The sequence below is a fragment of the Rhagoletis pomonella genome, unplaced genomic scaffold (genome assembly GCF_013731165.1).
Source record: "Rhagoletis pomonella isolate Grant_MI unplaced genomic scaffold, Rhpom_1.0 Rhpom_scaffold_00001, whole genome shotgun sequence".
Taxonomy (NCBI): domain Eukaryota; kingdom Metazoa; phylum Arthropoda; class Insecta; order Diptera; family Tephritidae; genus Rhagoletis; species Rhagoletis pomonella.
The window spans coordinates 22,408,140-22,423,723 of NW_023458555.1; the positions used below are offsets into that span (position 1 = coordinate 22,408,140).

General features: G+C 37.0%; 4 protein-coding genes across 6 annotated transcripts in view; 3 read left to right on the plus strand and 1 right to left on the minus strand.

Moving 5' to 3' along the window:
* LOC118741240 (E3 ubiquitin-protein ligase RNF123-like) overlaps positions 1 to 15,584 on the plus strand; it is a 26,300-nt gene that overhangs the window by 1,778 nt on the left and 8,938 nt on the right. The window lies entirely within an intron of this gene.
* Positions 3,621 to 6,767, plus strand: LOC118741217 (E3 UFM1-protein ligase 1 homolog). 2 transcript variants are annotated; one of them, XM_036473135.1, is made up of 9 exons: positions 3,621 to 3,843; positions 3,908 to 4,106; positions 4,171 to 4,641; positions 4,713 to 5,043; positions 5,107 to 5,563; positions 5,629 to 5,773; positions 5,827 to 5,989; positions 6,054 to 6,401; positions 6,463 to 6,767. In XM_036473135.1, exons 1-9 carry the CDS (start codon positions 3,767 to 3,769, stop codon positions 6,600 to 6,602), a joined length of 2,331 nt encoding a protein of 776 aa, XP_036329028.1. In that variant the 5' UTR covers positions 3,621 to 3,766; the 3' UTR covers positions 6,603 to 6,767. The 2 variants fall into 2 exon arrangements, with proteins under 2 accessions (XP_036329028.1, XP_036329021.1); XM_036473128.1 differs by having other exon boundaries at positions 3,623 to 3,843; positions 5,827 to 5,992.
* Positions 6,847 to 12,088, minus strand: LOC118741208 (PAX3- and PAX7-binding protein 1-like). Of its 2 annotated transcripts, none has more exons than XM_036473106.1 (14): positions 11,737 to 12,088; positions 11,194 to 11,600; positions 9,926 to 10,160; positions 9,670 to 9,849; positions 9,195 to 9,513; positions 8,918 to 9,107; positions 8,720 to 8,843; positions 8,461 to 8,649; positions 8,243 to 8,391; positions 7,955 to 8,159; positions 7,694 to 7,886; positions 7,468 to 7,627; positions 7,218 to 7,381; positions 6,847 to 7,133 (listed from the first exon to the last, which is right to left on the minus strand). In XM_036473106.1, exons 1-14 carry the CDS (start codon positions 11,954 to 11,956, stop codon positions 7,082 to 7,084), a joined length of 2,787 nt encoding a protein of 928 aa, XP_036328999.1. In that variant the 5' UTR covers positions 11,957 to 12,088; the 3' UTR covers positions 6,847 to 7,081. The 2 variants fall into 2 exon arrangements, with proteins under 2 accessions (XP_036328999.1, XP_036329007.1); XM_036473114.1 differs by having other exon boundaries at positions 11,194 to 11,656; positions 11,737 to 11,828.
* LOC118741232 (arrestin domain-containing protein 17-like) overlaps positions 14,083 to 15,584 on the plus strand; it is a gene marked incomplete in the record, with an annotated part of 3,473 nt that continues 1,971 nt past the window's right edge. Inside the window, 1 exon segment of the mRNA XM_036473147.1 lies at positions 14,083 to 14,329. Coding sequence (XP_036329040.1) covers positions 14,211 to 14,329 — 119 coding nt within the window.

Below are 15,584 nucleotides of genomic sequence, written 5' to 3' on the forward strand. Positions count from 1 at the left end.
ATACCGATAATATCACCAATTTGCCATTTGTCGCCATACCTGAAATTTAAAAAAAGATTAGATTTAAGGATTTGTAAGTATTTTGTAAGGATAGGCTTCAGCTTTTTATTTACTTACTTCGATGTAGAAATGTGCCATATTTGTTGCTTGCTTCCATCATAACCATAGCTCCATTTGGTATCGCCTACTCCGCTGTTCTCATTAAAAGTGCATTTGTTAGAGCACCAACCAATTTGCATAACACCTTTACTATGCAAAAGTATCTAATAAATAAATGTATACGTATGTACATACATATATAAAAATTATTATGTATATGTATTTACATATTATGCTGTTGTTTGAATAGTTAAATGTTAATAAATAATTTCTATGCACATTAGGCCGGGTCAGTACAAAAATGAAAAGGATTATACTAGCCAAGCCTAGTACCTTTCTCCATACATTTTTTTTTGATGCGGCTTTAAAGCGTGATAGATCGTATTTTGTAATAAAATTTTAAATTTTATAGGAACCAAAAATTTAATTTCTTTAGAGATAAATTTGCTGATCTAAAAAGGATACAAAGTACTCAAATATATATTTTTCCACCTGTACATATATGTATATATTTACACGTCACACCTTAGCATTGGATTGCGAAAGTTCGAGTTAGTCTTTTAGGACGTTGCTTTAGATACATAAAATAAGCTTTCATTTATTGTGTGTGAAAATTGCAAAATATGTTTTCGACCCAGCCTAATGCACATAATATCGCATCATTCGGAAATAGAACAGCTAAATGTCCTTCGGACGTTAACGCACTTGCCGGCATGGCAACACGTTTAACTCAAGGTCATTACTCTTCGAAACTGACCGATTACCCCTTACCACAACTGTGATATACCAATGTCATGCTTCATTGAACACCTCAAACCCCTTCAAAGTTAAACTGATTGCTTACCTCATACATCCAACGCCCACCATAAACGCAAACATTGGCCTTTATGGTATTAAAACTACCCTGTGAACGCAGCGATAGCCTATCGGCCGATATTCGCACTGTCGATGTAAAATCAATATCACAAATGGTGTGCTCTGGACCAAGCCTAGAGGCCATATCGATGCGTTGCGTCTTCGTCGCTTCTGTACTATTTGATTCGATGACATTGAGCCGTTCGTTTAACCAATTCCGCACAATGACAATTTGGCTGTTAGTGAAATAACATTTATCAGTCCCACACAAGTATATAGTATGTATGTGTGTACATGCAATGAATTAGAAAATAATCATATCCCCATTCAAATTGCCTTGAAAGGAATTTGACCATCAACTGGCCCTGAAAATTTACAACTTGTGAAATAGCAGCTCCTTACTTACTCAGATAATTTCATTTCATCCACTTTTGGCTGCTTTGGCGTGTCTTGTGTGGCGGAGCACCCGGCTTCATCATCCTCATCCTCTGGCTTTTGTTTCTGTGTTGTACTAATCTGTTCGAAAATATCCTCACCAAAAACCTTTACAAATAATTTTGCTATTGACATAATTTTGGGTAAGCGCACTGTTAATGCATTGGTGTTTTAATTGTCTATTTGGCTTATTCCGGTCAATTTAATCGGAGTAACAATTTTTTCCAAAAGATTCAAGTAACGAATGTGAGTTTTGTTTACCTTCGAAAATTTGATTAATTGAATATGTCTCTTCTTCTAGTTTGCAGCAGTTCGCAATTGATTCGAATGTCAGTGGGTCAAAACACCAGGTATTCCATATTAAAGAATATTTTTACTTAATTTTGTATTAAACAATTTATTTTGCTTGTACAATGCACTAGCAGACCCGGCGAACTTCGTTCATCCAAAATCAATTTTTTATTGAAACATTTGATCTAACGTTTTCACCAACAATTTACGTTCTCGCTACGTTTGGTGGTCGGCATTCATTGCCATCTTAGGCTATCTGCACACTTGTCGTCCAATCATAGTTGCGTTATCGTCTCGCCCTGAAATTTTGAGCCGAGCACATGCATTTCAAAGGAGATCTGCACACTTGTCGTTATCGGCTAGTTATCGGCAAATCGTAGAAGATGCAGAAACAGATAAGTACGGCACTGTCGTTTGCTAATCGTTGTGCACGCATTGTTTGTTTAAATTTTATGGGGGAAAATTAGTGAAAAAGTTAATATTTGCATTAAAATTGTATAAAAATTAGTATTTTTTCGCATAAAATCTGTGGAAATTATTAAAAAGTGGATAATTGCATTAAAATTTAATAAATATGAGCGTTTTAACTATAAAATATGACGAAATTGTATTAAGTCTCTGTGTGCATACACAAAACACATTCCAGGAAAAGAAAAGAAGAGATATTACTGGAAAATTACGTCTAGAAATGTTGCAGCACAGTCTATATTTAAAAAATTGCAGGTTTTTGTAAATATTTCGCGAAAATATCAACCAAAAAAAACAGAAAATACCTGCTCCAAGTGAATTTTTAGACGCCAAATGAATTGAAATATCACGACCAAGTATGCAGAAGTGTAATCGTCATGTAATCGTTGCTTCATGACGATAACTATGACTCAACTATGATTGGACGACCAATGAGCAGAAAGCCTTAAATAACCTAATGGAAGCGGTATGTCCGTGAAGAAGTTCTTGTTCAATTTTAAAATAGGGGAGTATCAAATAAGACCTACCAATGTTAGACACGTATAACTTCTTTATTTTTCAATACTATTTTTTTTCTTTTTGCATGTTATAGTTAATCTCTTGGAAAATCATACGCTATTCGTTTAACACAATTAGCCCCACAAATTGATTTTTAGGTAATGTTTTGATGTCGGATGAAGCGCATTTCCAAGCAAAACTTATCCAGATGCTCTGTTTTGTGCAGCCGACGGCAGAGCAGCATTCTAGTTTTTGGTTCCAACAAGATGGATCACCTGCGCACACTGATAGGCCAACTATGGACCTATGAACTATGAATGGTAGGTCTTATTTGGTCCACCCTGTACATACACATACTGTACTCCACCCGTTGCAAGCATTGCACTTGACTGAGAGGGAGTTGTGGTGTAGTCGTCTCTGGCACACAAAGCAGGTGTTAGTTTCTGACCCAGGGTTTGACTCAATGCCAGCCCTGATCAGAAGAGTACATAGCAGATGTAGCCATATGGACGAACAACGCTTGAGATATTTCACCGACCTCAACGAGGCTAGATCGCCGAAACACAACAACCCTTACTCGGGTAAAACCCGAGTCATTCCGGTGCGCAGAAGCGACTGTCGTGGGAATGAGTTGTGCCAGGCCTGCTTCTGGTCTATCTCCGCAGTTCTGCTTCTGCTATGCTTATGGGCGGAGGTCGACAACCTAGAACGATGTTGCCTTTACGAATGTTGAGGATCAGTCTAATTGCATCGCTGTGTAAGTGGTTGGTTGAGTGCTGTTCTGAGGCTCACTGTATGGAACGTATGGTCTATATATGACACGGTGTGGTTTGCTCATATATATGAATATATACAGCGAAAAATTCTTTCATATGCTGTCCCGCATGGATCAGTCTCGAAATCGGGATATACGCTACGTTCCAAAATACTTCTCTAATAGTAAAGTTTGACAGTTACGTTCTTCTGTCACCTGCCATAAGTTCACAATTATCAAAATTGACGACGTGTTTATTTTGTTGTTTTCTTCGACAATTGCAGCAGACAGTGGAAGTATTATTTCTAAATTTTCACAATTAATAGACTAATAGAGTAATAATCTGTGCAAAAATATAATTTCGAAATGAGTGCTGACTGGGATGAGATTAAACGTTTAGCTGCAGACTTCCAGAAGGCACAACTGACGTCGACTCTGCAACGGTAGGTGCATTGCAATTGCCAGCCAACCAAAAAACTAAACGATTTCTCCCAAACAAATTTTCAGCCTTTCTGAGAGGAATTGTGTCGAAATTGTTACCTTATTGCTGGAAAAGAACCTACTCGAAGCCTTCTTTACCAACGATGGCAAGGAGTATATTACGCCGGAGCAACTAGAACGTGAAGTACAGGATGAACTGTATGTTAACGGCGGCCGTATAAATTTAGTGGAAGTCAGCAAGACACTGAATGTAGACTTATCGCGTGTAAGATAAATACACACTATACATACTTAAATAAAGTGCATTTTAAATTTTTTTATATTCACAGATCGAAGAAATTGGTTCACGAATCGCTGAATCAGATACAGAAATATATTTCAAGTTGGGACAATTGATTAGTGAGCAGTACATCACACGTATCGCCGAGGAAATAAACGAGCGACTGTCACAGAAAGGTGAAATAACAATCTCCGACCTAGCGCAACAATTTGATTTACCTTCGGACTTTCTACAGCATGATGTTGTCGAGAAGCATTTAGGCAAGATCATACGTGGGCGACAGGATACTGCTAATCCTCGCGTATTCTTCACTCAAGCTTACATACAGCGTTGCAAAGCTAAAATACGTGGCGCTTTAAAGGCCATAACGCGTCCGACGAATGTTGCCACTATCTTGCAGCAAATTAATGTGCAAGAAAAAATCTTCCATTCTTTGTTTGATGAAATTGCGCCTGCTGGTAATGTGACATCTAAGCAGCCAAATGCACAATACATTCCACATATCTACACTAAGATGCAGGTAAGAAGCAAATATTCATTATATGCGTTGCATGTAGTATAATGCTATGTTATATATCCTACTATTATAAGGCCGACTGGGTCAATTCATTTTACAAACAAAACGGCTTTCTGGAGTACGAGGTCATTAGCAAGTTGGGTGTTTCTGATGTGAAACAATTTATACGCAAGCAGTTTCCAAACGAAGACATTATTTACTTGAAACGCTGTGCCATTGGTTCTAAAATTATTGATCTGACGGTGCTCAGCTCATTGAATGAGTGCAGCGCTACGAAAAGCTTTGTAGACCTAGCCACCATACTGCCTTCTAATATGTCAGAGGAAGATATTGAAGAGGTTTTTGAGACGATAATTTCACGGAAGGGCACAGCACCGGGTAACTTTGTTTTCCTACAAAGCATTGGTAAGCGAAACGCATTTTTTATAATCCTTATAAAACATTATATTTATTTAACGCCTCCAAAAGTATTTTCACAGCAATATTTGAATGACCTCATTCAGCCCTGTCACAATATTGCAAATGCCAATGCTAAAACTGCAGTTGAGAGTGGAGTTTACCAGCAATACTTAGCTGAGAAACAGCTTTCTGGCAAATCAAATTTTGTCCAAGACTTCGAGGATGATTCAAAGGCTGATAAGCGCGAAGAACGACGCAAGAAGGCTGCCACCGGAAAAGCAGGCGGGGGCAGCCAGGGGCGTGAAACTAAGACCAAGTCAACTAAGAAACACCAGCGTGGAGGGCGTGGTGCTGCTAATGCTGCAGATAGCGATGATGAACAAGATACACGTACAGGGGTAGGCAAGAAAGCGGCAAAGTCATTCGAATTAGTAAAAGTGGAAGATATAGTGAAGACCATCAACAAGACCTTGGAAGAGGAAGGATTGGAATATCTCTCCGACACTATTGCTGCACTTTATTACAGGTTCGTCATTTCGTTCGTCATCAGTTGACCCATAGTCTTTAATGTTTCTGCTTCTCTATCTAAAGTCAATTAAATCAAATTGCACTCGCCAAGGCGCAGGAACTGTTCGAAGCAACTCCTCAAACTAATCGACGGCAGACACATGCTGCCATACAGGAGCGCATCAATACGTTAATCGTTGATTTGCGTTTATACGAGAAGGGTTTAAAGGTAAAAACTGAATATTTAGTAAATCCCAGTTTGTTACATTTTCTCTTGTATAGCTATTACCCGCCGACACGCAGACTCAGCTGATTAAATATTTGCTCAAATCCCTTGGCAATGATATTTGCAATGAACTGACCGCCTATATTGCTAGCGAAAGCAATTTAACTACGAAAATCACCAACCTCAATGTCGATCAACGCAATAAAATAGCACAAGAATGTGGTAGGAGTACTTATAGGGTTTACATTTAAAAGAAAATATTAATAATTATTATTTTTTTCAGATCCTCAATATAAACTAGTCTTGTTTGAACTCAACAAGGCGCTTAATAAAACAGTAGACGATTTTGTTGCTGCCATTGAGAGCGCGCTGAAAGCATGTAGCATGATCATCAAGAAAGTGGACAAGAAAAAAGATCGCCAACTGATACTGCAACACAGAGAAAAACTTCTCCAACAGCTGCAAGAGACCGTAGAACCCGCTTTGGTTCTGCATTTAGTATCTTTAATACTTTTTACAACAGTGACTGGTTGTATACTCCATGCTTCCGGTAAATTCGTAGCACAAATATTGGCCTTTGTACGCCCCAGTTTGAGTAATGAGCAAAATGAACAACTTATGCAATACCACGGTGAGTAGTAAGATATTTTTGACTTGAACATTGTTTTATTGAAAGTGTTTTGTCTTCACAGATCTTGTTTTAAAACTATTACAAGCTACGGAAGATAGCGATGAGGCGAAGCTCATAAGTGAACAGTTGCAAAGTCTACAGAATGCCATTAAGGAGTTGGCAGCATGCTATGAAAAGCCGGGCACCTCGAAAACAGAATAAATGCTGGTGCATATACAATATGAATAAACAATACCAGTTTGGGAGTGATATGCCTTTTTGTAATGCAAGTCATTAATAAACATATTTAATCATCGCTTGAAACTAATTTTTTTTATTTATTTTACAATAAATCTACTTACATTTACCGGATTATCGCAAAACCAATATTTTTGTTTAATTTTTTGTGGACGCCCTATCATTTTAACATTTTCTATGTAGAGCGGTGTAGTATCATAAAGAAATAAACATCAAGTTTTTATGTCACAATGTATTATTTTTATTTGAAACTCTATGGAGTCTGAAAAAGTGCTTACAGCTATTTAATTAAACATCTACAATTATATAGCTAGGCCAACTACATAAACTATATACATAACGTATTCCAAAAGGAAACAAACTGCAAACGAAAGTCGTATTCAAGTGAATAACGGCGCGCTGCTGTTGTATAATTTGAGTATAAGTACCAAGTCATGTGAGAACTAATAGCTATGTAGCCGTTGCAGAATTTGCTTGGCCTTGTCGCAGGTTTGCCTAGAATTTCAGATAGAGTTGTTATAGATTTATTTTATGTATGTATGGTATGTAGTGAATTTTGAACACTTTTCAATTACTTACATAAAAAGCGGATTCTTTGCATCGAATGCGTCCAAAGTCTGCTTGATGTAGGTAATTAGTAATTGCAAATTTTGCAGCGTTTCCGATTCCGGCTGTAGCCATACGGTTGGTAATGTATTAACAATTATATAAGCTTTACTTATCGCATCATTGGCTGTGCACACCTGTAAGATTGAAAATTAATAAAATGTAAGTTAGAAGTGGTTTATTATTTAAATATTTTTATTTTTTGTTTTTTTTTGTTACATACCCTCATAGCCAGTAGTAAATAACGGTTTAGCAATGAACCTATTGCTAGTTCACGCAAAGGTTTATCCGCAACAATGCCCTGCCAGCTAAGAAAATTTCGAAATAATTTCAGACCACTACAGAATTGGCGTTGGAAGAAAGAAGTCTTGGCCTCTTGTACTCTGAAGATCAATGGAAAATTGCAATTGTTTAATTAGCTTAGCTACTATATGGTGGTGTTTACTTACTGTTTAGGAAAAATTGGTATAAAGACGTCATTCTCTAATGCTAATTTCATTTTTTCTAAAATCTTTTCAAACAACTGCTGTAACTGCTTTGAAGTATCTTTCAGTGGGAAATCGCGACCCAAGCGGTTTATAAAGCCAATTAAACGCAATGTTTGTGTTGTCGATAGTGGATCCCAGCATTGATTGACTATATCTGCACAATAAATTTGACCAAATTAGCTAAGCAGGTAAAGCATTGTGCCTTGATATTTAAATGCTTACCAGTAACTTTGGGTAATATAATTTTCTCAATGATTGTCGGTACTAAACTAACATCAACATCGAGCCGTAGAGACGTCTCGGTTTCATCCTCACTCCAAGCGTAAAGCATGCAAGCTGAATACCAATGCATTTTTTCAATATCTTTGTATTCTTCTAGCAGTGGTGACCAGGATAACATTTCAAATCGTACTAGAGGCCCCAAAATCTAGTAAACCAATAACAAAATTTATAATTCAAACGATTAGAAATGCACAACTCTTCTATAAACACAATCGCTCAACTACACACCTTCGGCAAGCAGAGACTAACAAATGCATCCTTGTAAGAATCCATGTCGGTTTTGCGCCAAGCATAGAATTTCATTAAAATTAGTTCGACTTTATAAAAGTCATCGTTTACATCGTTGAATATTGCCTCTGCCTCTTTATGAATTTGCTCTGTTCAAGATAAAATCAAATATGAAATACAATTCAAATATTTGTTTCCATTGAAAAATGCACACCCACCTAAATTACTTTGTAATTGTTCTTGGTATCGGTCCGATGTTTCATCGTCGCTAGACATGCCGTCTAAATGCGAAATGAGAAGTTCATTTTTCTCACGATCACAACGTCGGCGTGTACGTCTACCTTCACGCTCTGCAGCGCGGCGTACCTGTTCCTCCGATTCGGGGCCACGGCGTGAACCTGCAGGTTCTAAAGCAACGAAAACGAAGATTTTTACTTTAGTGACATGACCAATTGGAAATAAAATTTTGTTGCTTACTTGATGCCTCCGCCATTTCTTTAGCTTGATCGCGTATATCTTGTCGGCGGCGTTCGATGAGGAAATTCTGATGTTTTGAAAATGCATGTAAACTGCGTTTCTCTAATTCATTAATTATCGGGGTCTGAATCAGATATAAGGGGAAAGAAAATTGTTCTAAGTTTTTGTTACAACGCCCATGAAATTTTGTTTTACAACCTTCTCAGTCAAACAGTCGACCAAATCCGCAGCATAGCACTTCAACTCTTGATAGAAACGATATTTTGCCGCCGCCGTTGGTGCCTTCTGTGTGCAATCCAATTCTTCAAGTTTTAGCACCTTTAACTCGTTCGCAATACGTTCGATATCCGACATATGTTTTTCGTTAACCTCACGTAACTTCATCAAACTGTTAAAAAAAAGAGAAGTAAATTTTAAAGTCTTACCTAGTATAGGTCAATTACAGAGCACTCTTCAAGTTGCACATAAAACATACCGCGTTTGTATAGCATCGTGTATTTCATTGGGTGTGCGTAATGATACTGCTTTGCTCTTCTCCTTTTTTGTCTTCGTTGCTCCACTCAATATTTGCTGTGGCTTCTGTAGTGCGCTCTTTGCATATGCTTGCTCCAGCAGTGTTGATGTGGATTGTTGTTCTGGCGCATATTCCAACGCATTCGTACCGGTAGGCTTAATCATAAACCGCGAGAGTACTGCATCATGTTGAGCACTCACCAGTTGCGCACCAGTCACGCCTTTACGTATTTGTTGATTTTCCCATTCATGCATTTCTCGATCGGAATCCTCATCAGTATCTAGGAGTAGAAGTAGAAAATTGCGTGCTCCCGTAAATTGTTGTGTTTCAATCAAATGATTTGTGCAATAAACCAATATTAATAATAAAAATTGGCGCCATATTCCAGTTGACATTTAACTGGGATTTTTTTTTTTAACTACGCAACGCTACATACAATCGTTGTTTTCCACCGCGTAAAATTGTTCACGTCGTTCCTCACGCTCCTTCTTGCCAGTTGCGACTGTCATGTCCATTCGTTCCTCATCATCCGAATTATCTCCTTCTACATCCTCGCGCGCCAATCGACTGCCCTTCTTAACTGGCTCTTTCGGTTCTTCGACGGGTATAAAGTCGCCTAGACACACAACCAAGCATTCCGAATTATTATTGTTATTCAATTAACTCGTCCGAACAATTAGAAGTTAGCTTACCCTGCTCTCTAGCCTTTTGACGACGTTTTCGCGCTGCGTGTATCATGGCCGCATCCGGTATAGAACCACTTTCTAACATTTGTTTCAAGTGTTCAGGCTTAGAGAAACGATGTTTGTCATCAGGATCATCTTCTTCCTCTTCTGGCTCATCCTCATCCGACATATCGTTGCGGCCTGCACATATTGCGGCGCGTCCATTAAGAATAACATCAGGCTCAGATTTTTTAACAACGAGCTGTGGACAATATCGTACAAGGACAATGTTAATATACTTAAAGGGAAATCCGGTTTTACTTTAAAAACAAGTTATAGAAAAGGAGATGACAATTTTTTTCTACAAAAGCAAAAATTTTTGGGAAAAGTTTCCATACAATTTAATTTTGGCATGTCTTAAGGTCTGACGATTTTTGATTCCATATTTAATACCGTGGATTGGCAACTATCAAATTGTTTTGTTTGAATTAATAAGCACTAGAGCACTAAATTGGCAGCTCTTGAAAAGAGATATTAGCAACAAAAACCACTCCATGCAAGTTAACTTATATACATATGCACATATTTATTCAAGCCTTAAGAAACATTGAATATAATGTTGCTTAGTTTTTGTTGCTTGATAAATTAATTAATACTAAAAATTAAATTAATTTTAAAATATAGTTACAAAATCTTATTAAAATATTTATACAACATATATAATTTTAAAACGTACACAATTGTAGAGTAACCCTTTTAGGCGCAAAATTCACAAACTCCACCTAAATAATTTTTCGTACCCCTTTCGAATCTATTCTTTTTTTATTTTTATTAATTTGCGCCGAAAAGGACTACCAAAAGAACCCAAAACGGTGATTAAAAAAATGTGTTTACTTCACCGTATTAGTCTGTACAATATTTCTAAGAAAAGCATTTCGCAATTGATTGCTGCCAAATTTTAATGTTTTAAGTATCTAATAAAACAGGAATTAAAGTCAGATAATATCGTGAAAAATCCACTTCCTTATTCCGCGATATATCTTTATAATTACAACATTGTATGGTGCAATTGCGTATTTTATATAAATTATGTATATATTGTCTTTTGTCAGCGAATGCGAAATGCTTCTCCCGCTTTTTTCTCAAAGCCTTAGCAGCTTTGTCGCATATGAACACTCCACGTACCATGTACTGTGAAGCGCTGCGCGAAAAAAGCTTTTATATTTTTCTCACTTGGAAATTTTTTATTCTTTTTATATAAAAACATGTAGGGAAATTGATAATAATAACCTTACCACAAAGTCGTCTGTGCGTATTTCTGTTTGGATACTATCAGATTTTTTACTTTTACACTGCTCAGCAGCAGATGCTGAGGCAATGCCTACGGCTTTTCCGCCCATGGTTGCCAGCGTGGTTGTACCCTTATATTTATTGCTGGAGGTTGTTGCTGAACCTAAATTGTAAGAAATATTATTGCTGCTGCCACCAGTAGATCTTCCATTATCGATACGGTCATGCGATTGCTGCCGATCGCGTTGTCTACTTGTCGAGCTGCCACCGATAACACCGAAACTAGAACCTGCCGTAGACTGTGAACTTTGGCGTTCCTCTTTTCGTTTTCTGCGCCGCTCGCGATCCAGCATTCGCATAATTTTTTTACTGTTTGATGATTTGCGAACTTGAAATACCTCCGTATCCTCCTCTGCAAATCCATAAAAGATTGTATGTTAAAAAAAGGAAGTACGTGTGCTGTTGTAACTGATTAAATGAAATGATATTGATTTTACACCATAAACACACACATCCCGAAACTACCCAATCGCTAAATGATTCCTTACCGTCGTCTGCAAAACTTAAAAGCGCTTTAGGTTTCTGCTCCTCGACTTTTTCTACTTTACTAGCGGATTTTTTGCTACCGCCATCTTTATTCTTTTTATTAATTTGCACCGGTTGTTCTCTATCAATGTCCATTTCCATGGTATCTGCTGCATTTTCTTCGTCATCCAAAGTGCTAAACACACGCCGCTGAATTTTCTTTGGTTTTCGGAAGAGCGACATTGTTGTTATTGTTGCTTATTCTCAAAGTAATGTTGATCAATTTTGTAATATATTAACTAAGAAAACTTTTGAAATACAATAAAATATGAGAAAAAGTGGAAAACTATTCCTCGTCTGGCCTAAGTAGGGATGTTCCGATGCTAGTAAATACGAGTATGTACTCGATACTTTTGTTTCGATACCAACTATTTTTTTTACTCGAATCATTGTTTCGATACCTACTTGGGAAAGTACTTCTATCGAATCGATTTGAATCTTGTCGGCTATATTTTTCTATAGAAAATAATCGGGCAGGTTCTGTAATTCACTTCCGAGTGAATTTCAATCCCTGCCAATTTTGCAAGTTTGATTGAAATTCACTCGAAAGTGAATTGCAGAACCTGCCTGAATTGCTTCAATTTTATAAAAAATAAAAGTGTGGATATATTTTTACAAAGTTAGTGATACCACAGCAAAGTGCAAGCAACGCTTTGTAGCCGTAAAGTTTTGTGGGAATCTTTCAAAGGTGGAATTTTTTCTCTAAGTAATAGTATTACTTCTGGTGTTACTAATAAAAAAATAAACACATCGATACCTCAATTGAAAATATATTGAATCGGAAGCTGATAGGGCGTTTTTGAACCGAATTCTGAAATAGGGTGTTCTTGAAGTTTTCTGAGGTATGGCGTTTTTTAATCAAATTCTGAAAAAGGTCGCCTTCGAAAAGTTTTCTACGATAGGTCGTTTTCGAATTGGTTGCCGAGATAGGTCGACCTTCCACTCAGGTGTCGCAAAAGGTATGTCACAGATAACGCCTGAAAATTACTTTCGCTTTGTTGCATTAAAAGGATGAAAAATTATCGATATAACTAGTTGTCGATACATTCGGTTCACTCATATACGTAGTATCGAAATAGCGGTTTGAGTAAACTCATTTGAATAGGTATCGATACTTTGAGGGTATCGGAACGTCCCTAGGCCTAAAATTTGCAAATTTTCTTATCTGACGTTTGTACATTTTTGACAACAAGCGTACATGATGTGGCCATATTGCCAGGAATCCGCGAATTAGTAATAAATCGATTATTTGATAAATCTAAAACCACATTCGGATCAGGAACGGAAATGAATTTTGAAAATGCACCCAATTTGAAAAAAAAACCTAACCGCTGTTAAATGTACTTAAAACATAAATGAGTTTAATTTTCCTCGAAGCTGGTCACTTTTCGTTTCCGTGTATTTACCACGGGCGGATTAAAATATTTGGGGGAAACTCACGATAGGGCTGGATATGGAACTCGACAAATCTTTGTGATTAGTAATAAGAGAAAACACAGAAAACTAGCTCCGTCCGAATTGAGAAGAGACTCATCGGGATTTTCGAAAGGCCAATGCAAGGCGAATTTATACAAGTTGGTGTTACTGGCGAAAATGATGTGTTTGTTGTAAACAAGGCGAATTCATATTACAACAAACACATCATTTTGACATTCAGTAGTTCCGCTGCGAAAATCAAAATTCGCCAGTTACACCACCTTGAATAAATTCGCCTTGGGCCGATGATTAAGATTTGGCAAAACATCAACACACACCAGCCTGTTGTTTCGCACTTTCCTCAAGAAATAATGGTACGGCCATATATTTCTGTTGGAGGCACGGGTTACCTTGTGCTCTTTTTTCACAAAAAACTTTAGAAAACCGTAGTAGAAAGCGTACTTAAGAACTGCGTACTTCCTTAAGAAAATTTCTTAGCCATTTCTTGTACTTCAATTTATATAAATTTTTGCTTTTCTTGAATGCTGTATACTGGCCTTAACGCACAAAATTTCAATTCATAAGTTCGTTATGTAGCAAATATGAAATATAGGTATATCCACTTAAATGTAAACGGGCTAAGAATCAAAGTACTAGAGGAGATATGAGCGTTTGGTACAAAAAGTATTTTTGGTGTTGAAATTGTACTTAAAGTCGACAAATTGTACTTTTGTACTTTCTAAATTTAATTGTACTCAAAAAAGTACAATTGTACGTAAAATATCAACACAGGTCGGGGCCGGTAGGAAAATGACGCGCCTATAACAAGTTCGCTTTTTAAATTGCAAAAGTCCGGCAACATACTTCAATTAATTTGTCGCAGCGGCTGGTAACCGCAACAGCAGCTGCTTATAATTAGTTGGGTGTGTTAAATAGCTCAGTACTTTTTAAGCAAGTACTTATCAGAATCTCGTTAATAGGAAAATATAAGATTCCGATAGGAATTTATTGTTAAACTAAAATGGGGCTAAAAGGTTGTGAAATTCAATTGGATAATCCGTGGAATACATATTACGCCGGTCAAACGATTAACGGACAGGTGAAATTGACTTTTGATTCCACGAAAAAAGTGCGAGGTATGTAGGAACAAGTAGAGAAAGTAAAATCTTATTAGAATAAATTTAAAATTGCGCATGGTATAACTACATACATATTTACATATCCAATGGATGCATTTTATATTAGTAAATTGGTGGTTTGTGAATAAACTCGAATGTATTACTCACCCATGACGACATACTCCGTAGCGCATCACATCATCGCATTGTGGGACAATCGGCTGCGTGATGCACCCATTACTATTGGGGCCGGGGGCGGTGGGAACACTGCTAACCTTCACCTCTAACCCCCCTTTCTTAATTCAGCATTAGGTGGCTCTACAGCTACACGTATACATTTCATTCCAAAGCTATTTAAATTTTTGCGTGCCCAATACGCTGTTGTTGTTGGTATGGGTAGTGCGGATTTTGTCTAGAGATCGACGAAACTTGAAAAAGCGGTTTCGTGCTTCACTTTGCACGTATATATGTACATATGTATGCATGTTCTTTGTTTTTTTTTGGTGTATAGACGGCTGACAATGACCCTCTTCATGCCCCATATCTGCCGAAGTATTTGGAATTTGCAAGAATTCCATAGTCCGGCTAATTCATACGTACATACATATTTGAACGAAGCAGCACTCCCCCAACAAACATACAGTGGAATTTCGGATTATATGTACATACATATATGTATGCACACATATGTGTATTGCTTCTAATTTTAACTACTTGAAGGAAATTGTTGTTGCACCGTAAACGTCAGCAGCATCATATCTGCGTGTGAGCGTGTTTTGCGTCTAAGTACTAACTTACTTTTAAAGTGAAACTAAACTAATATACCGATAGTTAGCGGGTGCGGTTATTGAACTGCTCTAGAGCAGACCCAATGGGTGCATTTGTATGTATAATGCAAATGCGTTACAATTGCTGGCCATCAAGTAGAGGCTTTTTAATTATCTATACAAATAATTTGACTTGTGCTAATATTTTACCAAAATTTTCAGTCAATGGAAGAATCGTGAGTATGATGTCATCTTTCAAATGATAAATAAGCTACTGCAAAGCTTTTAGGTATATGTATGTACATATGTATGTGTGTAAGAATGACAAGTATGTATTACTAATAAAATGCGCAAAAAATTAATCCCTATTTTTTAAGTATTTTTGATATATGTATTTAGATTACGTTTTTTTTTTGCATCAGTACATGTACATACATACATACATACTTACATATAAACTCCAATAAACCTTACACCTGTTTTGCAATAACTTTATTTAAATCTTCCTCA

Bases quoted from the DNA above. Each gene is read 5' to 3' on its own strand.
- LOC118741217 (XM_036473128.1), top strand. From the start codon at position 3,767: ATGAGTGCTGACTGGGATGAGATTAAACGTTTAGCTGCAGACTTCCAG. The intron at 4,642-4,712 runs GTAAGAAGCAAA...TACTATTATAAG, and splicing joins ATATCTACACTAAGATGCAG to GCCGACTGGGTCAATTCATT. The intron at 5,993-6,053 runs GTAGGAGTACTT...TATTTTTTTCAG, and splicing joins TAAAATAGCACAAGAATGTG to ATCCTCAATATAAACTAGTC.
- LOC118741208 (XM_036473106.1), bottom strand. From the start codon at position 11,956: ATGTCGCTCTTCCGAAAACCAAAGAAAATTCAGCGGCGTGTGTTTAGC. The intron at 10,161-11,193 runs GTAAGGTTATTA...TATTGTCCACAG, and splicing joins TACGCACAGACGACTTTGTG to CTCGTTGTTAAAAAATCTGA. The intron at 7,382-7,467 runs GTATGTAACAAA...TCAATCTTACAG, and splicing joins ATTTACTACTGGCTATGAGG to GTGTGCACAGCCAATGATGC.